At 46.1% G+C, this 20224-nt stretch overlaps 1 protein-coding gene across 1 annotated transcript in view; it reads left to right on the forward strand.

Annotated features, from left to right (window-relative positions):
* The window catches only part of VAT1 (vesicle amine transport 1), a 149581-nt gene that overhangs the window by 95372 nt on the left and 33985 nt on the right, over positions 1 to 20224 (forward strand). The window contains exons 3-5 of the mRNA XM_063960074.1: positions 3295 to 3465; positions 3884 to 3973; positions 11378 to 11619. Coding sequence (XP_063816144.1) covers positions 3295 to 3465; positions 3884 to 3973; positions 11378 to 11619 — 503 coding nt within the window. The remainder of the gene's footprint in view (positions 1 to 3294; positions 3466 to 3883; positions 3974 to 11377; positions 11620 to 20224) is intronic.

The following is a 20224-nucleotide window of genomic DNA, read 5'->3' on the forward strand; positions in this document are numbered from 1 at the left end:
TTTTTATTATTGTGCCCTGTCTCCTGCGGAGCCGCTAAACCCCATGGTCCTGACGGAGTCCCCAGCATCCACTACGGACTACGAGAAATAGAATTATCGGTAAGTAAATTCTTATTTTAATAGACTGGTTGTCACAAGTACTTGATGAATGGCCTCCCCAATGCAAAGCATTGGTAGACTAATGCCATGGAGTGCTAGTGTTGCTGGTCACCAGTGCTGCAAGTATGGCAGTACTGCGTACTGGTAAATTGTCAGCCGGTACCCAAAACTGCCGGCCCAACCTTCATGCTTGCAGCCGCTGGGCAGCGCACGCCCTGCCTGTCTCTGGTGGCGTGTGTCTGAAATGAGGCGCCGGTTCGTGAGCTAATTGGAGCTGGCAGCTGCAGCTCCTGATTGGCTGCCGGTCCGAGATCTGATTGGCTCACGAACCGGCGCCTCATTTTGAGACTCCACCGGAGGGACATGAGAGGCGCGCACTGTGCTGAGTGGGGCCGCATGTGTACCTGGCACTGTGGAGGCATGTGTATCTGGCACTGCGCTATTGAAGTAATGTCACACGTTTTCACTGCCCACGCCCATTTTTGGGGCATGCACACAGTACCACTAGAAGAAAAAAATTATTTTGCACCACTGCTAGTCACGGACCATGTCTGCTGCAGGTATTCACAAATTAATAGATTGAATAAAGATTTTTTGCAAAGTCTCTGCTCTTTAAAACATACAGCCATGTGTACGAATTTTTTGTAGTGTAAAGGGGGTCATTGCATGTTCAATATTGTCTGAACATTGGTAATTACTAATGTATTCAGTCAAGTGCGGTGCCAGAGATTTAAATTACCATGCTTTGTAGTAAGCTGGAAGTCTTGTTTTTACAAGGACAGTGCAAGTATGATAAAAGTATCAGATGAAAACATAATCTGCATTCTTTCTGGCTTCACACAATGTATGTATTTTCCTCCCACACTTACAGGGAATGTGAATTCCAGGAATTTATAGAACAGATGACATAAATGTGGTTCTTGTGCAGAAACACAGCAACCACTTGTGTTAGACAACTGATCTTTCCCTCCATATCACTTTTTTTTTTTTTTTTTAAAGAATGGTCAGGATTTAGGGAAGGACTTGTCAGTTTTGAAGTTAAAAGGTCAATTAGTCACAGCATTTACCACTCCCATATAACCATTTACAGCATGAAAGCTACCCATTTTCTGTTTTGGACTAAGGGACCTCTACTAAGCAGTGAAAAGAGTGGAGAAGTTGCCCCATCAACCAATCGGCAGCTCTGTATAATTTCATAGTATGCAAATTATAGGTGTTTAGTGCTGATTGGTTGCCATGAGCACTTCTCCATTGGCTCACTTCTCCACTGTTATCACTGCTTAGTAAATGTACCCCTCGGTCAGGATGTGTATCCCAGCTGACCTGAGGACCAATGGTATATCACACAGCTGTACACTGACCGTCTGGTGTAAGGCCACATGATATACCATTACCTGCTGCATTACCCTGCATACAGTCAGTGGGGTAGACCCATGTGACATGTAGCACATCAGATGGGACAACCCTGATAATGACTGCTGGAGAGTGCAATTGCAGGTACACACGGAACAAGATAGATATCATTCAGCGATTGTGTTGCAATGCTATATTGATCAATATCTTGCCTGATGTGTGCCCGGCCTGTAGGAAGCTGTATGAAAACTTCTGTAAAGGGAAGACTGCTGCCAGCTAGCCAGTTTTCATTTTCTAGTGTTAAAACCAAAATACCTAGTATTCCTATTTGGAAAATCAGGCTAAATAGTTCTGCACTAAAATCTGCCATTCCACTAATGGCCTCTTCAACTTTTGACTTCCCTACATTGTCAACTAGGGAGTGGCTAGCTTATTTCAGTGGGTATCAAATAAGCATTAAAGCAAGCAAAACTCCTATATTATATTTATCCTATAGTATTATAACTCCTGAAGGCTGGGGCAAATCCACTAAACATTGGGGACAGAGCACCAACAAAGATGTAGACTAAACTTCTACCTTTTAAGCTGGGTTCAAAGGGTCGGCAGTCTGCTGACCAATCTGATTAGTAAGTGCAAACACACTTGCTGCTCATTGTTCCGATTTGTGTCTAGCATCACAACTGGGTGGGCATTTACATGCCAGTCACCAGCAGACCCTGCAGCAAATGTATGGGCAGTCAGCACGATGCACAGATATCTGCCATGTTCTGACATACTGGGGGGTACACACCTGCCGCTATGTCAACAGCTGTTCAGTTGAATGGGCAATATATCAGCCAGTGTACCCAACATGAACATGCACCAAGTACACCTATAGAAATGCTTATAGGCATCGTCTTAATCTTGCATATGGAGAGATGAGCTAGTAACTATCAACATTATAGGCCATGAGCCTTACTGCAGGGTTGCACCCAAATTTGATTCCCAGTGTAACTCCGATTTTGGAGGTGGTATGCATAAGGTATAAATCATGTCTTTAAGTGGGGTGGTCTTCAGTATGCCGGCGGTCGGGCTCCCGGCGACCAGCATACCGGCGCCGGGAGCACGACAGCCGGCATACCGACACTTATTCTCCCTCGTGGGGGGGCCACGACCCCCCTGGAGGGAGAATAAAATGTGGCGCGCAAGGGGCTCATTTGCGCTCGCCACACTGTCGGTAAGCCGGCGGTCGGGCTCCCGGCGCCGGTATGCTGGTCGCCGGGAGCCCAGCCGCCGGCATATCGTAGTGAACCCCTTTAAGTGGACTACTGAGTCATTGAAAGGAGTTTAAGGGACAGCAAAGGGTAATAAAATATTTCAACTGGAAATAGGGGTGTGGTTTTTGTAGTGTCCCACCCCCAATCTGTGAAGGAAAAATGTATAATGCAAATCACCCTGACTTGTACAGGTATCCTACTCCATGATATCCTCAAATCTGAAATTTTTAATTTTTTTGGTCTGGTAGTGGAGTACAGAGCCTGGGTGGAAAGGATAAATTGTCCCACAGAGGGAGTAAGTTCACTGCTGAGAGGATACAGAAGAGAGGCACTTAGTGAAGATTTCCCGACAGTCGCATGCAATTTTTGCAATTGTGTGTGGGGGAAGGGGGGTGTCCTCCGCCTAACCTAGATGAGTAGATTAATAATATAGTAATATCTGGGAAATGCTGCTAATTTGTCTGAGGACTTTGGAAACTAGTCCTGGGTACTTTTTTATTTTTTTTCTTCCATGCAGTGTCTGAACAGCAATATTTTTTTTTTTTTTTTTTTTTTTTTTTTTCTAATACATATACACATTCCACAGGTGGTGTTGGCACTGCAGCAGTACAGCTATGTAAAACAGTGGAAGATGTCACAATATTTGGAACTGCATCTGCATCTAAGCATGAAGCACTTAAGGAGCATGGAGTTACTCATCCAATTGATTACAAGACAAGTGACTATGTTGATGAACTTCGGAAAATCTCACCAAAAGGTACACCCTTTAATTTCTTGACCATAAAGTCTGTTTATTCTAAATCTTCATTTCCATGTAGAATTTAATAATTTGCATTTTGGTAATCCTATTTGGTAATTCCAATTGAATGCCAATATTAGATCTAAATACAGTTGAATGCCTCCACTTAAAGTGGCATTAATACTAGGTTATATAGTGGAGGTGTTCTAGACACTTTGCTAGTGCTGCTCCAGAGCATTTACTGGCCTGTAAACTTCCAGTTTCTGTATTTCTTCATTGCTCCGTTTATTGTGCAAGAACGTAGTTTGGGTTGTAGGCCATCAAACTGTAGAAAGTATAGTAAAGCTTGTTTTCTGCACAAAAGCACATGCTCTATACACCTGTATCACTATAGTTCTCCCAATCAACTAACACACAACTCCATTTGTTATCTTAGGCGTAGACATTGTCTTGGACCCCTTGGGAGGATCCGATACTTGTAAAGCATACAACCTATTGAAACCTATGGGAAAGCTGGTCATTTATGGTGAGTATTTCATTGAATGTGCAAAACTTTTTTTTTTTTCCTTTCATCCCAGTCACCCTCTATTGGTATTTTGATTTACTCACTGAAATTACTACATAACTAAACTTACAACATGTCCATTGCTATAATACCCAACGTTAAATACCTCAAACTTGTGAAATGTTAACCAGTTTTCTCATTCGTCCTAGAGGATGCTGGGGATGACTTCAAGACCATGGGGTATAGACTGGATCCGCAGGAGACATGGGCACTCTAAAGACTTTTCATTGGGTGTGAACTGGCTCCTCCCTCTATGCCCCTCCTCCAGACCTCAGTTTTAGAAATGTGCCCAGGTCGACTGGATGCACTCTGAGGAGCTCTACTGAGTTTCTCTGAAAAGACTTGTTTGGTTTGTTTTCAGGGAGAACTGCTAGCAACAGACTCCCTGCTTCGTGGGACTGAGGGGCAGAAGTAGGAACCAACTTCCTGAAGTTTCAAGGCTCTGCTTCTGGCTGACAGGACACCATTAGCTCCTGAAGGGAACTGAATGCTAGCCGTGCCTAGATGCTCACTCCCACAGCACGCCGTCGCCCCCTTCACAGAGCCAGAAGACAGGTGAGTAGAAGACAGATCTTCTAAGAAAAGTGATGGCTGAGGTACAGCGTGGCTGGCGGGAGCGCAGCGCGCCATTGCTGCCCACACACAGGCACTGCATGGTGCATGGGGGGTGCCCTGGGCAGCAAACACCTCTATAAACTGGAAAAAAGGGGGCATAAGATGCCCAGGCACAGCCCTACCCTCACCTGTGTAAATATTATGAAGTTTCTGAGGTAAAAAGGGTGGAGCTTCTTCCTCAGGCAGCCAGCACACTGCTCAGTGCCATGTTCTCTCTCTCCTCAGGCTGCAGAGAAATCGCTGGTCCTACTTCACTTCTGACCTACAAGTATCAGGGTGCAAAACGGGGGGGGCACAAGCGAATTTGGTGCTTTACAAGTGTGTTTTTACTGTGTAAAAAGCACTGCATGTCAGTGGGCATTCTGTGTTCACAGGCATTAGATACTGGCGCTGGGGTTGTGAACTGGTTGCTCCTAAACTGTGTCCCTCTGACAGATTTTACTGTGGGTCTGTCCCCTAATAAGTCCAAGTGTGTCTGTGTTGTACACGTGTGTAAGACATGTCAGAGGCAGGGAGTTCCTCCCCGGAGGAAATCATTTTAGGGACACAAGTGTAATGTGGTGTCGCTGCCGGCACATCAAGAGCCTGCATGGGTGAAAGAAATACGTGATAGTATGCATCATATCAATAGGCGATTAGATAAGTCTGAATTTCGTGCTGAGTGCTGGAGAAAATCTGTGGAGGATGTGATTTTTCAGGGCTCTGTTCTTCCATCCGCAGGCGACCCCTCTGGGTCACATAAGAGACCATTTGCAAATATTGTGAATACTGATACCGACACGGACACTGATTCTTGTGTCGATGATAGTGACTCCAGGGAAATAGATCATAAATTGACAAAATATACAATGATTGTGGCTATAAGGGAAGTTCTGGAAGTCATGGAAGCCACTCCTGTACCTCAGGAGAAGGCTTATTTCTATAAAGAAAAGATATCGAAGGTCACTTTCCCTCCTTCCCACGAGCTTAATACACTTTGAAGGGATGTGGGTGAATCCCGAAAATTTCGTATTCCCAAGAGAATTCAGATAGCTTATCCTTTCCTGGTGGAGGACATTGAGAAATGGTCAAAGCGTGTCATCAGAAATTGACACGATTGATAAAGATGTGATACTCCTTAAGTTAGGGAATATCAAAGACACTGCCGCATACATGCTAGAAGTGATGAAAGATATTGGACTCTTCACAAGCCGCTACCATGGCAGTATCGGCTCGGCGGGCGTTGTGGATTCGCCAGTGGAACGCAGATGCAGATTCCAAAAGAAATATGGAGGCTCTCCCATATAAAGGTGAGGCCTTATTTGGCGATAGACTGGATGCGTTAGTCTCTGGCTACCGCAGGTAAGTCAACATTTTTGCCCTCTGCGCCTGCACCAGCAAAAGACATATCACCCGCACATGCAGTCCTTTCGGCCCAATAAATACAAAAAAGCGAGAGGTTCCCCCTTCTTTGCGGCTAGGGGAAGGGCAAAGGGAAAAGTCCACAGCAGCTTCAGGTTCCCAGGAGCAGAAGTCTACCCCTACTTCTGCCAAATCTTCAGCATGACATTGGGGCTCCTTTGCGGGAGGCCGCTCGGGTGGGGGCACGTCTCAAACTGTTCAGCCAAGGTTGGATTCTGTCTGACCTGGATCCCTGGGTGTTGCAGATAGTGTCCCAGGGATAAAAGCTGGAGTTTCAAGACGTTTCCCCATGCTGATTTTTCCAATCTACCTTGCCAGCTTCTCTTCCAGAAAGGGAAGCAGTAACAGCAGCAATCCAAAAATTGTCAGGATCAGGTCATAGTCCTAGTACCTTTGTCACAACAAGGGGAGGGGTTTTATTCAAGCCTTTTTTGTAGTTCCCAAGCCGGACGGCTCGGTCAGACCGATCCTGAAAAATCTGAATCTCTACTTGAAACGATTCAAGTTCAAAATGGAATTACTGAGGCCAGTGATTTCCAGTCTGGAGGAAGGGGACTACATGGTGTCACCAGGCTTATCTGAGATTCGCGGTTCAGGATTACCATTACCAATTCCAGATGTTACCTTTTCGGTCTCTCCACGGCGGCGAGGGTATTCACCAAGGTGATGGCGGAGATGATGGTTCTCCTGCGTCAAAAAGGAGTCCATATAATTCCTTATCTAGACGATCTCCTGATAAAGGCGAGATCCAGGGAGCAGTTGTTACAAAACATCACACCCCCTGTCAATTCTCCAACAACACGGTTGGATCCTAAATTATCCAAAGTCACAGTTGGAACCGACTACAAGATTGTCTCTTTTCTCGGGATGATTCTGGACACAAGTATTTTTTCTGGTGGAAAAGGCTCTGGAAATCCAGAAAATGGTAAAACAGATATTGAAACCATAGTGTCGATCCATCAGTGCATTCGGTTGTTGGGGGGAGATGGTGGTGGCCTACGAGGCAATACAGTTTGGCAGGTTCCATGCCAGGGTATTCCAGTGGGACCTGTTGGACAAGTGGTCGGGATCCCACCTACACAGGCACCGGAAGATAATCCTGTTGCCAAAAGCCAGGATTTCGCTCCTGTGGTGGCTACACAGTTCTCACCTACTAGAGGGATGCAGATTCGGGATTCAGGACTGGCTCCTGGTAACCGCGGATGCAAGTCTCCGAGGCTGGAAAGCTGTCACTCGGGGAGAAAGCTTCCAGGTAAAATGGTCAAGTCAGGAAGCCTGCCTTCACATAAACGTGCTGGAATTGAGAGCCATTTACAACGGCCTTCTACAAGCGGTACATCTTCTTCAAGATCATCCCGTGCAGATCCAGTCAGACAATGTAACAGCTAGGGCGGAACGAAAAGTAGAGCGGCAATGGCAGAGGTGACAAAGATACTCCTCTGGGCAGAAAGACATGTAAAGGCTCTGTTGGCAATTTTCATTCCGGGAGCAGACAACTGGGAAGCAGACTTCCTCAGCAGACATGATCTCCATCCAGGAGAGTGGGGCCTACACCAAGAAGTCTTCACAGAGGTGACAAGTCTTTGGGGAGTTCATCAAGTAGACATGATGGCATCTCATCTCAACAAGAAGCTTCAGAAATATTATTCCAGGTCAAGAGACCCTCAAGCAAATAGCAGAGGATGCGCTGGTGGCCCAGTGGGTGTTCTAGTCGGTGTATATCTTCCCTCCCACTTCCGCTGATCCCAAAAGTGCTCAGGATCATAAGAACAAGAGTTCGAGCAATCTTCATTGCCCCAGACTGGCCAAGGAGGGCTTGGTACCTAGATCTTCAGGAGTTGCTCATAGAAGATCCTTGGCATCTTCCTCTTCGCGAGGACTCGCTGTAGCAGGGGCCGTGCGTGTATCAAGACTTAACGTGGCTACGTTTGACGGCATGGCTGCTGAGTGCTGGATCCTAGCCCGAAAGGGTATTCCCAAGGAAGTCATCCCCACCCTTATTCAGGCCAGTAAAGGAGTAACGTCGAAACATTACCACCGTATTTGGAGAAAATGTGTCTTGGTGTGGATCCAAGAAGGCTCCTACGGAAGAGTTTGAGTTGGGACTACAATTGGGATCAATCAAGGTCCAGATTTCGGCCTTGTCAGTGTTCTTCCAAAAACAATTGGCCTCTCTTCCAGAGGTTCAGACCTTCGTCAAAGGGGTTCTGCACATCCAGTGGCACCAATGAACCTTAACGTGGTGTTGCAGTTCCTTCAATCAGATTGGTTTGAGCCTCTACAAGAGATAGAGTTGAAGTTTCTCACTTGGAAAGTGGTGATGCTATTAGCATCCGCGCGGCGGGTGTCTGAATTGGGGGGCCTTGTCTCACAAGAGCCCTTACCTGATCTTCCATGAAGATAGGGCAGAGTTGAGGACTAGTCAACATTTTTCTTCCGAAGGTGGTTTCATCTTACCACATAAACCAACCTATTGTGGTGCCAGTAGTTACTGACACGTTCACGGAGTCAAAGTCTCTAGATGTGGTTAGGGCTTTGAAGATTTATGTCACTAGAACAGCTTGAATACGGAAAACAGTCTTTGTTTTGTCCTGTATGCTTCCAACAAGATTGTGTGTCCTGCTTCCAAGCAGACTATTGCGCGTTGGATCCAAAGTACGATTCAGCACGCTCATACTACGGCTGGATTGCCGTTACAGACGTCTGTGAAGGCCCATTCCACTAGGAAGGTGGGCTCATCCTGGGCGGCTGCCCGAGGGGTCTCTGCATTGCAACTTTGCCGAGCAGCTACTTGGTCAGGGTCAAACACATTAGCTAAATTCTACAAGTTTGACACCTTGGCCGATGAAGACCTCAAGTTCGGTCAATCGGTGCTGCAGGGTCATCTGCAGTCTCCCGCCCGTACTGGAGCTTTGTTATAGACCCCATGGTCTTGATGTGATCCCCAGCATCCTCTAGGACGTATGAGAAAATAGGATTTTGATACCTACTGGTAAATCCTTTTCTCCTAGTCCGTAGAGGATGCTGGGCGCCCGTCCCAGTGTGTACTTTACCTGCAGTTTAGTTATTAGAATTACACAAGTTGTTTTATCTTAGTTTTCAGCATGTTGCTGCAATTGGTTCATGCCTGTTGGTGTGTTATGTTGAATGCCATGTGTGCGGCATGGTTGAGGGTGTGAGTTGGTAGAGATCTCACCACTAGTTTAAGTAATTCTTTCCCTCGAAGTCAGTCTCCCTGGGCACAGTTCCTACAACTGAGGTCTGGAGGAGGGGCATAGAGGAGCTAGTTCACACCCAATGGAAAGTCTTTAGAGTACCCATGTCTCCTGCGAATCCAGTCTATACCCCATGGTCTTGATGTCGTCCCCAGCATCCTCTACGGACTAGGAGAAAAGGATTTACCGGTAGGTATCAAAATCCTATTTTATATAAATGTATGTAAACTGGTTATACAGTGGCCTTGTTGATCTAGTTTCTGATGCAATTCTATGCACTTGTCACATGGCACACAATATATGAAAAAAATCACTGGCATACAAAGTATTGATGGGTCTTAACACACCTAAAGAAATTTACTACCATGCATTCAGATTTGGGAACTAAGGTTTCTCCGCTCAATTACTACAGCTGACCGATGCCCCAGATGTGTCTGGTACTAAAATTGTAACCGTTTTCAGATTTGTATTGGCATATTCTATAGGTATTTATATGGATGCATATGATGTAACGGTCCATACACTAATGGCAGTCAATCCACACAATAGATAACTTAACTACTGTATGTCTTAAGTTTATTAACCAGGCAGAACACCAAGCACTAACTTGTCTACAGTGGTGGTGACACTGGAATGTGTAGTGTCTCCTGTATGAGAGCGGTATATCTGGAGACTCTCTCAGGGCTTGTCCTTCCTCTATGGAGGAATGAGTTGTAATAAAAACAAATATACATTACTTTAGAAGATGACTGACTTTGAATAAGAAAAGGTTTTTGTTCCAGTACCATGGTTAGACATACTGTGTAGTCTGCTCTACTTGTTTGACATGATCTATTTATGAAGGGGGACGGCTTATTACTGTGATGGAATAACTTGACCATCGTTGTTTACTAACCAGCAGGGACAGGTACAGTGACACAGCAGCTATGCAGTGTACACAGCAGCTATATGTACGCATGCGCAGTAGCACCTTCAGTCTGGGGTCATGTCCGTGTGACTCTAGACAGCTTGCAGAGCTTACTTGCTCAACACATTTCAATTAACACAGCTGGACAGGGATCCAATGGGCACACAGTCCTAGTATAGAACTATTATTATAAGGTGCAATTTAGGAGTAAAAACTCTCATATATTCAAAAAGCATAAACTCTGCCAGATGCTGTGTATAAAAAAAAAAAAAAAAGAATAAAAAAAAGTACACAATGTAAACCTAATGCGTTATTGTACATGGCTTTATTGGAGCCAACATAAGGTCATGTGGAGTATTTAAACATCATAAACCAGATATTAACAGTTTACATTTTCTGTATAAAAGCAGACTTCTCACTGTGCCAGTATATGAAGATAGAAATGCCTGACTATGATTTAACCAAATATATCTGGGTTTATCTAGAAATTATAGCTTTAAGCCTGTACATGTATATTTGAATATGTATGGCAATTATAAATGCCTGCTTTTTATATAGTTACAAAAAACAAATGGTTGATAGTATTAGTCTTATTACAAATCTGTTTTTTAGCAACATGAAAGCATGGGGTATTCTGCTCCATTCAACACCAGTTTGCTTAGTGTGGGGACCTGAAGTGTGCATGCACCCAAAGTGTAATTGTCATTGTGAAGGCTTAACTATATTTAGTCCTTTACCATACAGGAATCCTAAGCAATTCACTGTTTTGTTAAAGTTTCAATGACTCTTTACAGTTGTGTATCCTTCAGGTGTCTGTCCAGTCTTGTAGGTCTGCATGTAGTCATTTACTAAATGTTTGCCTGTATTAACCTATTGCTTAATGTAGATGCACCTTGTAAATGAGCTTGCTCAATAGTGTGTGCATGAATAAATTCGTACTTGGTCACATTCAAGTCAGTTCAGACTCCTGCATTCTGAAATGCTGTTTGCAGGCTTGTTTGGCAAAGTAGCCAAGAAGTCTTTTACTGAAAATGGAAACTGCTGATTTGTAAATTGTTCACAGAAAAGCTTTGGCATTCTAGCCATGCATTCAGATTTGGGTACGAAGGTTTCTCAGCCTCCATATTGGAACACCTGAGTAAACCTAGCTAAAGAAAACATTCACATTAATGCCTAATTTTACAGTGGAGAAGTTGTAACTGTCTGTTGGAAAACCTTTTTCTGCAGGGGCTGCTAACCTGTTGACCGGACAAAAGAAGAACCTCATGGCTCTTGCCAAATCCTGGTGGAATCAGTTCAGCATAAATGCCATGCAGCTTATTCCTTCAAACAAGGCCGTGTGTGGCTTCTACCTAGCCAACTTGGATAATGAAACTGAGATGATTACGGATGTTGTGAATATTCTGTTTGATCTCTACAAACAGGGAAAGATTAAACCCAGAATTGATAGTGTGTACCCCTTTGAGCAGGTAAGTTGGATAACCATACTGCAGTAGGGGGGCTGGGAGCAGATTTTGGTTTACATCTTGTGACTTAAACAAATAATAATAATAATGAATAAATTAAAAATGAACTTACAACCTTGTTACTTGTCCCTATAGGATTCATTAGGCTTCTTGGGTGGTTAAACTGCATAGGAATGGGCCTGTTCTGCCCCAATTTTTATTTTATGCACTAACCATAAGTGACCTCTAACTGCTTAATGTTACTAAGGACATAGTAAAAACTACTTTGACGTTATTACAGCATTTACATAAAATGACAAGCAGTTGGTTTGAAAAGCAGTTATAGCTGCTGGTGGGTTTAAGTTTCTGAAGCCTTTTCATCCAGCAATGCTAATGCAGGAATTTAATTTTTAAGACCATTTAAGTATTTTATGGTAGTAAAACTTAATCAAGAAATACTGGTTAGTCTCAGACTTCCCAGGATGAACCTTCAGGTGACAGCCATTTTGTGCTGCTATCGGTGTGCAACAGTTGGAATGAATGAGTTTTTTTTTTTTTTTTGTTTTTTTTTTTTTACTAGATTTGATGACATGCCTGCAATATGTTGGCATAATGTGGTAACCCAGCAATGAATTAAAATTTTAAAAGGTAGACTACCTTATGAAATGAGGACACCTGTTTATTGATGCCATGATGTCTCTCACATCCTGGTCTGACCATGCTGTAGTCTCCAATTTTAGATATTCCCGCTATTTGTGCAAAGTTGACAGGTCTTGCATATTTATTAAAGGAACATAGTGTCTCAAATAGATTTTATTTCTAAGTGGGCTCCTCCTGCTCTGTGGTCACCTTGGATGTGGAACAAGCCTTCCCCAGAGCGGATTGGTTATTCATGTGCCTCAGTCTCAACTTTCAGTTTCCAGGGTATCTACATGTCATTGCCAAGCGTGACACAGAGGGGATGAAAGCTGCAAACTGCTGTTTGCCCAATTCCCAATCAAGAACAGTGAGACTGGGGTTTTGTTTTGGCTCATCATGGAGCCTGTTGCTTCTAAGGTACAATTTTTAACTCTAGTCTCTCTGGTATATGCGTTGGCTCCAGCATTCACAAGTTTGCTCTCTATGCTGATGATCTGCTCACTCTCACCAAGCCCATTAACTCACCTATGGCAATCGGTAATTTTTAACACTGATTAAAACGAAGACTTTGCCCTTAAATCTGGAGCCTTCCACATTGCAGTGACTCAAGTCACCAATTTCAATGGCACGCAAACTTGGGTGTTTGCCTCACTAGCTCTCATGATCCTCTATGCAGCAGTTTTTTCCTGCTCATGGAAAAGGTGAAAAGATCTAGCATCCTGGCAATATCTCTACCTATCATGGGTAGCGAGAGTCAACACAACAAATTAACGTACTTCCAAGGTTACTCTGTCCTTTTCAGAGACTCCCTGTACACACTGCGTCTTTCTTAAACTTTAAATTTAGAGTTTGTTGGTCAGGTAGCCTACAAAGTTTCTCATACATCCTAGAGGATGCTAGGGTCACATCAAGAACCATGGGGTATAGACTGGATCCGCAGGAGACATGGGCGCTTTAAGACTTTCAAAGGGTGTGAACTGGCTCCTCCCTCTATGCCCCTCCTCCAGACTCCAGTTTAGAATCTGTGCCCAGTGAGACTGGATGCACTCCCAGGAACTGAGTTTCTCTGATAAAGACTTGTTAGGTTTTTTATTTTCAGGGAGTACTGCTGGCAACAGTCTCCCTGATTCGTGGGACTTAGGGGAGAGAATTCAGACCTACTTCTGTGAGTTTAAAGGCTCTGCTTCTTTGGCTACAGGACACCATTAGCTCCTGAGGGTCTGATCGCTAGGTACGCCTAGATGCTCATTCCCAGGGCCCGCCGTCACCCCCTTGCAGAGCCAGAAGTCAGGTGAGTAGAAGAAGAAAAGACTTCAGTGACAGCTTCTGAGGTACCGCAGCACTCGCACGCTGCGCGCCATGCTCCCACACACAGCGGCACTACAGGGCGCAGGGGAGGGCGCTCTGGGCAGCATATGACCTCTATAAGTAACTGGCAAGAGCAGACATAGTGCCAGGGCCATTCTAGGACTGTGGGGAGATCCTGGGCTGCATACCGGACAAAAGGTGGAGAAGGCGCTGCGGTTGCCGTGGAACATTTTCTATTCAAACGCTCTTAAAAACTGTCGTGAGACAGTTCTCACCTTCCTCCGGTAATTACCCATATTGGACTCCCTGTATGGACAGATCATTCGTGGCTATACACATTGCCTTTTGTTATATCCATATGCTGCTATCATTCTGGTCTATGATTTTATGTGACCATTTCCATTTGCTGATATTGAGTCTACCTCATGTCATAACCAGAGGCTGTCACTTTTAGAACTTGTTGTGATTTTAATTTGAATAAATGTTTCCTATTATGTGAACATCCTGACACTTTATATAACTGTGCTTCACTATATGCACTTTTTTCTTTCTTCCTCTGGGATTACATTCAAAACCTGTGGGAATGGACTACTGAGCTTGGCAAGCTCTGGTTTTCAACAGTTCCTTATTGTTACGCGCTTAGTCGTATGTACTGGTACCATTTTTTCTTTGCATTTATCCTATCTAATAGGGTGGAGGTTTTCTTCAGGGAGTTGCCTCTGAGTCACCATTGTATGTTACTAAGCTGCTATACCAGTGCGCACCTACCAAAGGATCCATATTGCAATTTTTTCCATAGTGCCAGGGCACTGTCTGGACCCCCGCCAGTATAAAAATCTATTTGAAAAGAGCGGGTCTGAAGCGCGCCATTACGGGGGTGAAGCTTAGCCCTCACAGCCCGGTGCCATCTTCTCTACACAAGGCTGCAGAGACGCTGATCCTTCCTCACACTGCTGCATGAAAATCCGGGTGAAAACGGGGGGGGGGGGGGGGCATTATTTTGGCGCATTATATGTTAATTATAAAAGCGCTGCAGGTCTGGGGCATTTTCTGTGGCGTTTCAGACCGGGATTGAGCGCTGGGGTGTGAGCTGGCAATAACTCCCTCTGTGTGTCTCTGACAGGCTTTACTGTGGGTCTGTCCCCTATAGGCCCATTGTCTGTTGGGTGCACGTGTGTCGGCATGTCTGAGGCGGAGTGTTCTTCCCAGGAGGAGACTGTTGGGGACACAAACGGCTGTGGGAGTGACCCTGTCGGCACCACCGACACCTGATTGGGTGAATGTTTTGAGTGCTTTGAATGCTAATGTGGCTCTGATAAATAAGATTGGATAAATCTGAGTCTCAGAACCAGGCATGGAAGAAATCCGTAGAGTGTTACAAGTCCAGACCCCCTCGGGGTCACAAACGTTTATTTGCCCAGCTGGCAGACACGGACACTGACTCAAGTGTTGACTATAGTGATGCCAGATTAGATCCAAAACTGGCAAAGAGCATTCAGTACATGATTGTGGCAATAAGATTTATTACATATCACTGAGAACCCTACTGTTCCTGATACTAGGGTCTGTATGTATAAAGGAAAGAAACCTGAAGTAACGTTTCCTCCCTCTCATGAACTGAACACGCTTTGTGAAAAGGTTTGGGAAAATCCTGACAAGTTTCAGATTCCCAAAAGGATTCCAGTAGCGTATCCATTTCCCTCTGGGGATAGGGAAAAAGGAGTCCGGGAGTCGCCGCCCCCCCCCCCCCCCAATTGTGGACAAAGCACTATCACTGCTGTCCAAAAAGGTGGCTCTTCCATCCCCTGACACGGCAGCCCTAAAGGATCCTGCGGATCGTAGGCAGGGAAATACATTAAAATACATTTGTCACCACGGGTACGCTACTCAGACCAGCCATTGCATCTGCGTGGGTGAGTAGTGCTATCGAAAAATGGGCAGATAACTTGTCATCTGAAAGATACCCTGGATAGGGATAGCGTTCTTTTGACACTAGGTAGACTGCAGCGTCCCTGATATAACCTAAAGTAAGTTGCGAGGGATATTGGCCTCTTGGGTTCAAGGGCCAATGCCATGGCAGTCTCTGCTAGGAGAGCATTGTGGATTCATCAATGGAATGCTGATGCTGACTCTAAGAAAGCTATGGAGTCTCTAACGTTTAAAGGTGGTGTATTGTTTGGTGACTGCCTCGCTGATTTGGTATCTACGGCTACCGCGTGTAAGCCATCATTTTTACCTTATGTGCCTGCACCACAAAAAGCACACCACTATCAGATGCAGTCCTTTCGGCCCAATAAATACAGAAAAGTCTGAGGGTCTTCCTTCCTTGCTACTAGAGGAAAGGGAAAAGGTAAACGATCACTGGCCGTGGCCAGTTCCCAGGAGCGGAAGTCCTCCCCGGCTTCTGCCAAATCCACCGCATGGCGCTGGGGCTCCTCTGCGGGAGTCCGCACCGGTGGGGGCACGTCTCAAGCCCTTCAGTCAGTACTGGGCTCGTTCAGCCCTGGACCCATGGGTTTTAGAAAGTGTCCCAGGGGTACAAACTAGAGATTCAAGACGTTCCCCCTCACCGATTTTTCAAGTCTGCCTTACCAGCTTCTCTTCCGGACAGTAAGGTGGTATGCGCTGCAATACAAAAATTGTCACAATCAAGTCATTGTCAGGGTTCCCCCGTCACAACAGGGAGAAGGCTTTTATTCAAGCCTGTTTGTGCTCCCGATGCCAGACTGCTCAGTCAAACCAATCCTGAACCTCAAATCCCTCAATTTCTACCTGAGAATTCAAATTCAAGATGGAATCTCTCCGGGCAGTGATCTCCAGTCTGGAGGAGGGGGATCTTATGGTGTCGGTAGACATAAAGGATGCCTACTTACATGTTCCCATTTATCCTCCCATCAGGCTTACCTGAGGTTTGCAGTTCAGGATTGTCATTACGAATTTCAGACATTGCCGTTTGGTGAAAACCCTCGGAGCTGTGGACAGACCAAAGTAATGGCCGAAATGATGGTTCTCCTGCACAAACAAGGAGTCACAATTATCCCATACTTGGACGATCTCCTGATAAAGGCGAGATCCAGGGACCAATTACTGCAGAACATTATGCTCTCCGACCATTCTGCAGCAACATGGTTGGCTCCTAAACTTGCCAAAATCACAGTTTGTTCCGACGAGACTGCTGTCGTTTTTTGGGAATGATTCTGGACACCATTTTTCTTCCAGTGGAAAAGGCTCTGGAAATTCAGAACCTGGTCAAACAAATTCTGAAACCAGCAAGAGTATCGATCCATCAATGCACTCGATTGCTGGGGAAGATGGTGGCGGCCTACGAGACCGTTCAGTTTGGCAGATTCCATGCCAGAGTGTTTCAGTGGGACCTGTTGGACAAGTGGTCCGCGTCCCATCTGCACATGCACCGAAGGATAACCCTGTCTTCTAAGACCAGAATCTCACTCCTGTGGTGGCTGCACAGCTCTCACCTCCTAGAGGGATGCAGGTTCGGGATCCAGGACTGGATCCTAGTGACCACGGATGCGAGTCTCTGAGGCTGGGGAGCAGTCACACAGGGGTAAAGCTTCCAGGGAAGATGGTCAAGCCAGGAAATTTGTCTACACATAAACGTTCTGGAGTTAAGGGCCATTTATAACTGCCTTCTGCAAGCGGAACATCATCTTCGCTATCGGCCCGTCTTGATTCAGTTTGACAACATTACAGCAGCAGTGCACATAAACCGCCAGGGTAGAACAAAAAGCAGAGCGGCAATGGCAGAGGCCACAAAGGTTCTCCGCTGGGCGGAAAGGCATACAAGCGCTCTGTCGGCGATCTTCATTCCAGGAGTGGATAACTGGGAAGCAGACTTCCACAGCAGACACTTACTCCATCCAGGAGAGTGGGGTCTTCATCAAGAGGTCTTTGCAGAAGTGACAAGTCTTTGGGGAATTCCTCAAATAGACATGATGGCGTCTCGCCTCAACAAAAAACTTCAGGTCGAGAGACCACCCTCAAGCAATAGCAGTGGACGCCCTAGTGACACCGTGGGTGTTTCAGTCAGTGTAAGTGATAAAGATCATAAGAACAAAGGTTCAAGCGATCCTCATTGTTCCAGACTGGCCAAGGAGGGCTTGGTATCCAGATCTTCAGGAATTACTCATAGGAGATCCCTGGCCTCTTCCTCTGAGGGAGGATCTGTTACAGCAGGGGCCGTGCGTGTTCCAAGACTTACCGCAACTTCGTTTGTTGGCTTGGCAGTTGAACGCCGGATCCTAGCCCGAAAGGGTATTCCCAAGGAAGTCATCCCCACTCTTATTCAGGCCAGAAAAGGAGTAATGTCTAAACATTACCACAGTATTTGGAGAAAATACGTGTCTTGGTGTGAATCCAGGAAGGCTCCTATGGAAGAATTTCAGTTAGGATGTGTTCTCCATTTTCTACAAGCTGGTGTGGATACAGGCCTAAAGTTGGGCTCCATTGAAGTACAAATTTCAGCCTGATCGTTTTTTTTCCAAAAACAATTGGCCTGCCTTCCAGAAGTTCAGACTTTCGTGAAAGGCGTGTTGCACATCCAACCTCCCTTTGTGCCCCCAGTGGCACCGTGGGATCTTAACGTGGTGTTGCAATTCCTTCAGTCTCATTGGTTTGAACCTTTGCAGAAGGTAGAGTTGAAATTCCTCACTTGGAAAGTGGTCATGCTGTTGGCCTTGGCATCCGCAAGGCGGGTGTTTGAATTAGCGGCCTTGTCTCACAAGAGCCCTTATTTGATCTTCCATGAAGATAGAGCAGAGTTGAGGACTCGTCGGCAATTTTCTGCCAAAAGTGGTTTCGTCGTTCCACTTGAACCAACCTATTGTGGCGCCAGTGGCTACCAACGCCTTGCTGTAATCGAAGTTTCTTTTTTTTTTTTTTTTTTTAAGTAAGAGCTTTGAAAATTTGTCACCAGAACTGCTCAGTTTAGGAAAACAGAGGCTCTGTTTGTCCTGTATAATCACAACAAGATTGGGGCTCCTGCTTCCAAGCAGACTATTGCGTGCTGGATCTGTTATACGATTCAGCATGCCCATTCTACGGCTGGATTGCCGTTACCAAAATCAGTGAAGGACCATTCTACCAGAAAGGTAGGCTCGTCCTGGGCAGCTGCATTACAACTTTGCCAAGCGGCTACTTGGTCGGGTTCAAACACCTTTGCAAAGTTCTACAAGTTTGATACCCTGGCTCAGGGGTGTCAAACTCAAATTCATCGGGGGCCGCATCAGCAGTTTGGTCCCCATCAAAGGGCCGGTTGTATCTGTAGGTCTATCCAAAATTTACTGCTCCACCTGCCTTATGTGCCCAGCCATCTGCCCCCTTTTAAAGTGCCCAGCCATGTGCCCCCTTTTATAGTGCCCAGCCATGTGCCCCCTTTTATAGTGCCCAGCCATGTGCCCCCTTTTATAGTGCCCAGGTCCCCATTTTACACATTGCGGCAGGCACAGGTCCCCATTTTACACATTGCGGCAGGCACAGGTCCCCATTTTACACATTGCGGCAGGCACAGGTCCCCATTTTACACATTGCGGCAGGCACAGGTCCCCATTTTACACATTGCGGCAGGCACAGGTCCCCATTTTACACATTGCGGCAGGCACAGGTCCCCATTTTACACACAGCGGCAGGTACAGGTCCCCATTTTACACATTGTGGCAGGCACAGGTCCCCATTTTACACATTGTGGCAGGCACAGGTCCCCATTTTACACATAGCGGCAGGTACAGGTCCCCATTTTACACATTGTGGCAGGCACAGGTCCCCATTTTACACATTGTGGCAGGCACAGGTCCCCATTTTACACATTGTGGCAGGCACAGGTCCCCATTTTACACACAGCGGCAGGTACAGGTCCCCATTTTACACACAGCGGCAGGTACAGGTCCCCATTTTACACATTGTGGCAGGTGGTGGAAGGAGGGAGAGAGAGAGGAAGGGAGAGGGGCTGACTTACTTTTGAAGCGGTTCTCGCCGCTCTTCAGCCGCCTCTCCCTCCTCGTCTGCGCGGCTCCCTTCTCCCTCCTCCGACGGGGTTTCGTTGAATGACGCATTTGCGCCGTGACGTCACGACGCAATCGCGTCATTCCGCGAAACCCCGCCCCCCCCGAGCTGGGCACTCGGGAGAAGGGGGTTTCATGGCGGCGGCACCGCGGGCCATCAGACGAGGTCTGGCGGGCCGGATTTGGCCCGCGGGCCTTGTCTTTGACACCCCTGCCCTGGCTGATGAGGACCTCATGTTTGGCAATCGGTGCTGCAGAGTCATCCGCACTCCCACCCGTTCTAGAGCTTTGGCGTAACCCAGTGGTTCTTGATGTGACACCAGTATCCTCTAGGACGTATGAGAAAATCTGATTTTAATACCTACCGGTAAATACTTTTCTCTTAGTGCGTAGAGGATGCTGGGCGCCAGTCCCAGTGTGTACTGTATCCGGTTTTTTTGTTACGTTTTGACACGTTGTGTTAAGTCTTTAGTCAGCCTGTTGCTGACGTTGTTCATGCCATTGACTTGCTTATGTTGAATGCCATGTTGTACGGCGTGCTTGAGGTGTGAGCTGGTATGTATCTCACCTTGGCTTAACAATAAATCCTTTTCCTCGAAATGTCAGTCTCCCTGGGCACAGTTCCTATAACTGGAGTCTGGAGGAGGGGCATAGAGGGAGGAGCC

The sequence above is a fragment of the Pseudophryne corroboree genome, chromosome 3 (genome assembly GCF_028390025.1).
Source record: "Pseudophryne corroboree isolate aPseCor3 chromosome 3, aPseCor3.hap2, whole genome shotgun sequence".
Lineage (NCBI taxonomy): Eukaryota > Metazoa > Chordata > Amphibia > Anura > Myobatrachidae > Pseudophryne > Pseudophryne corroboree.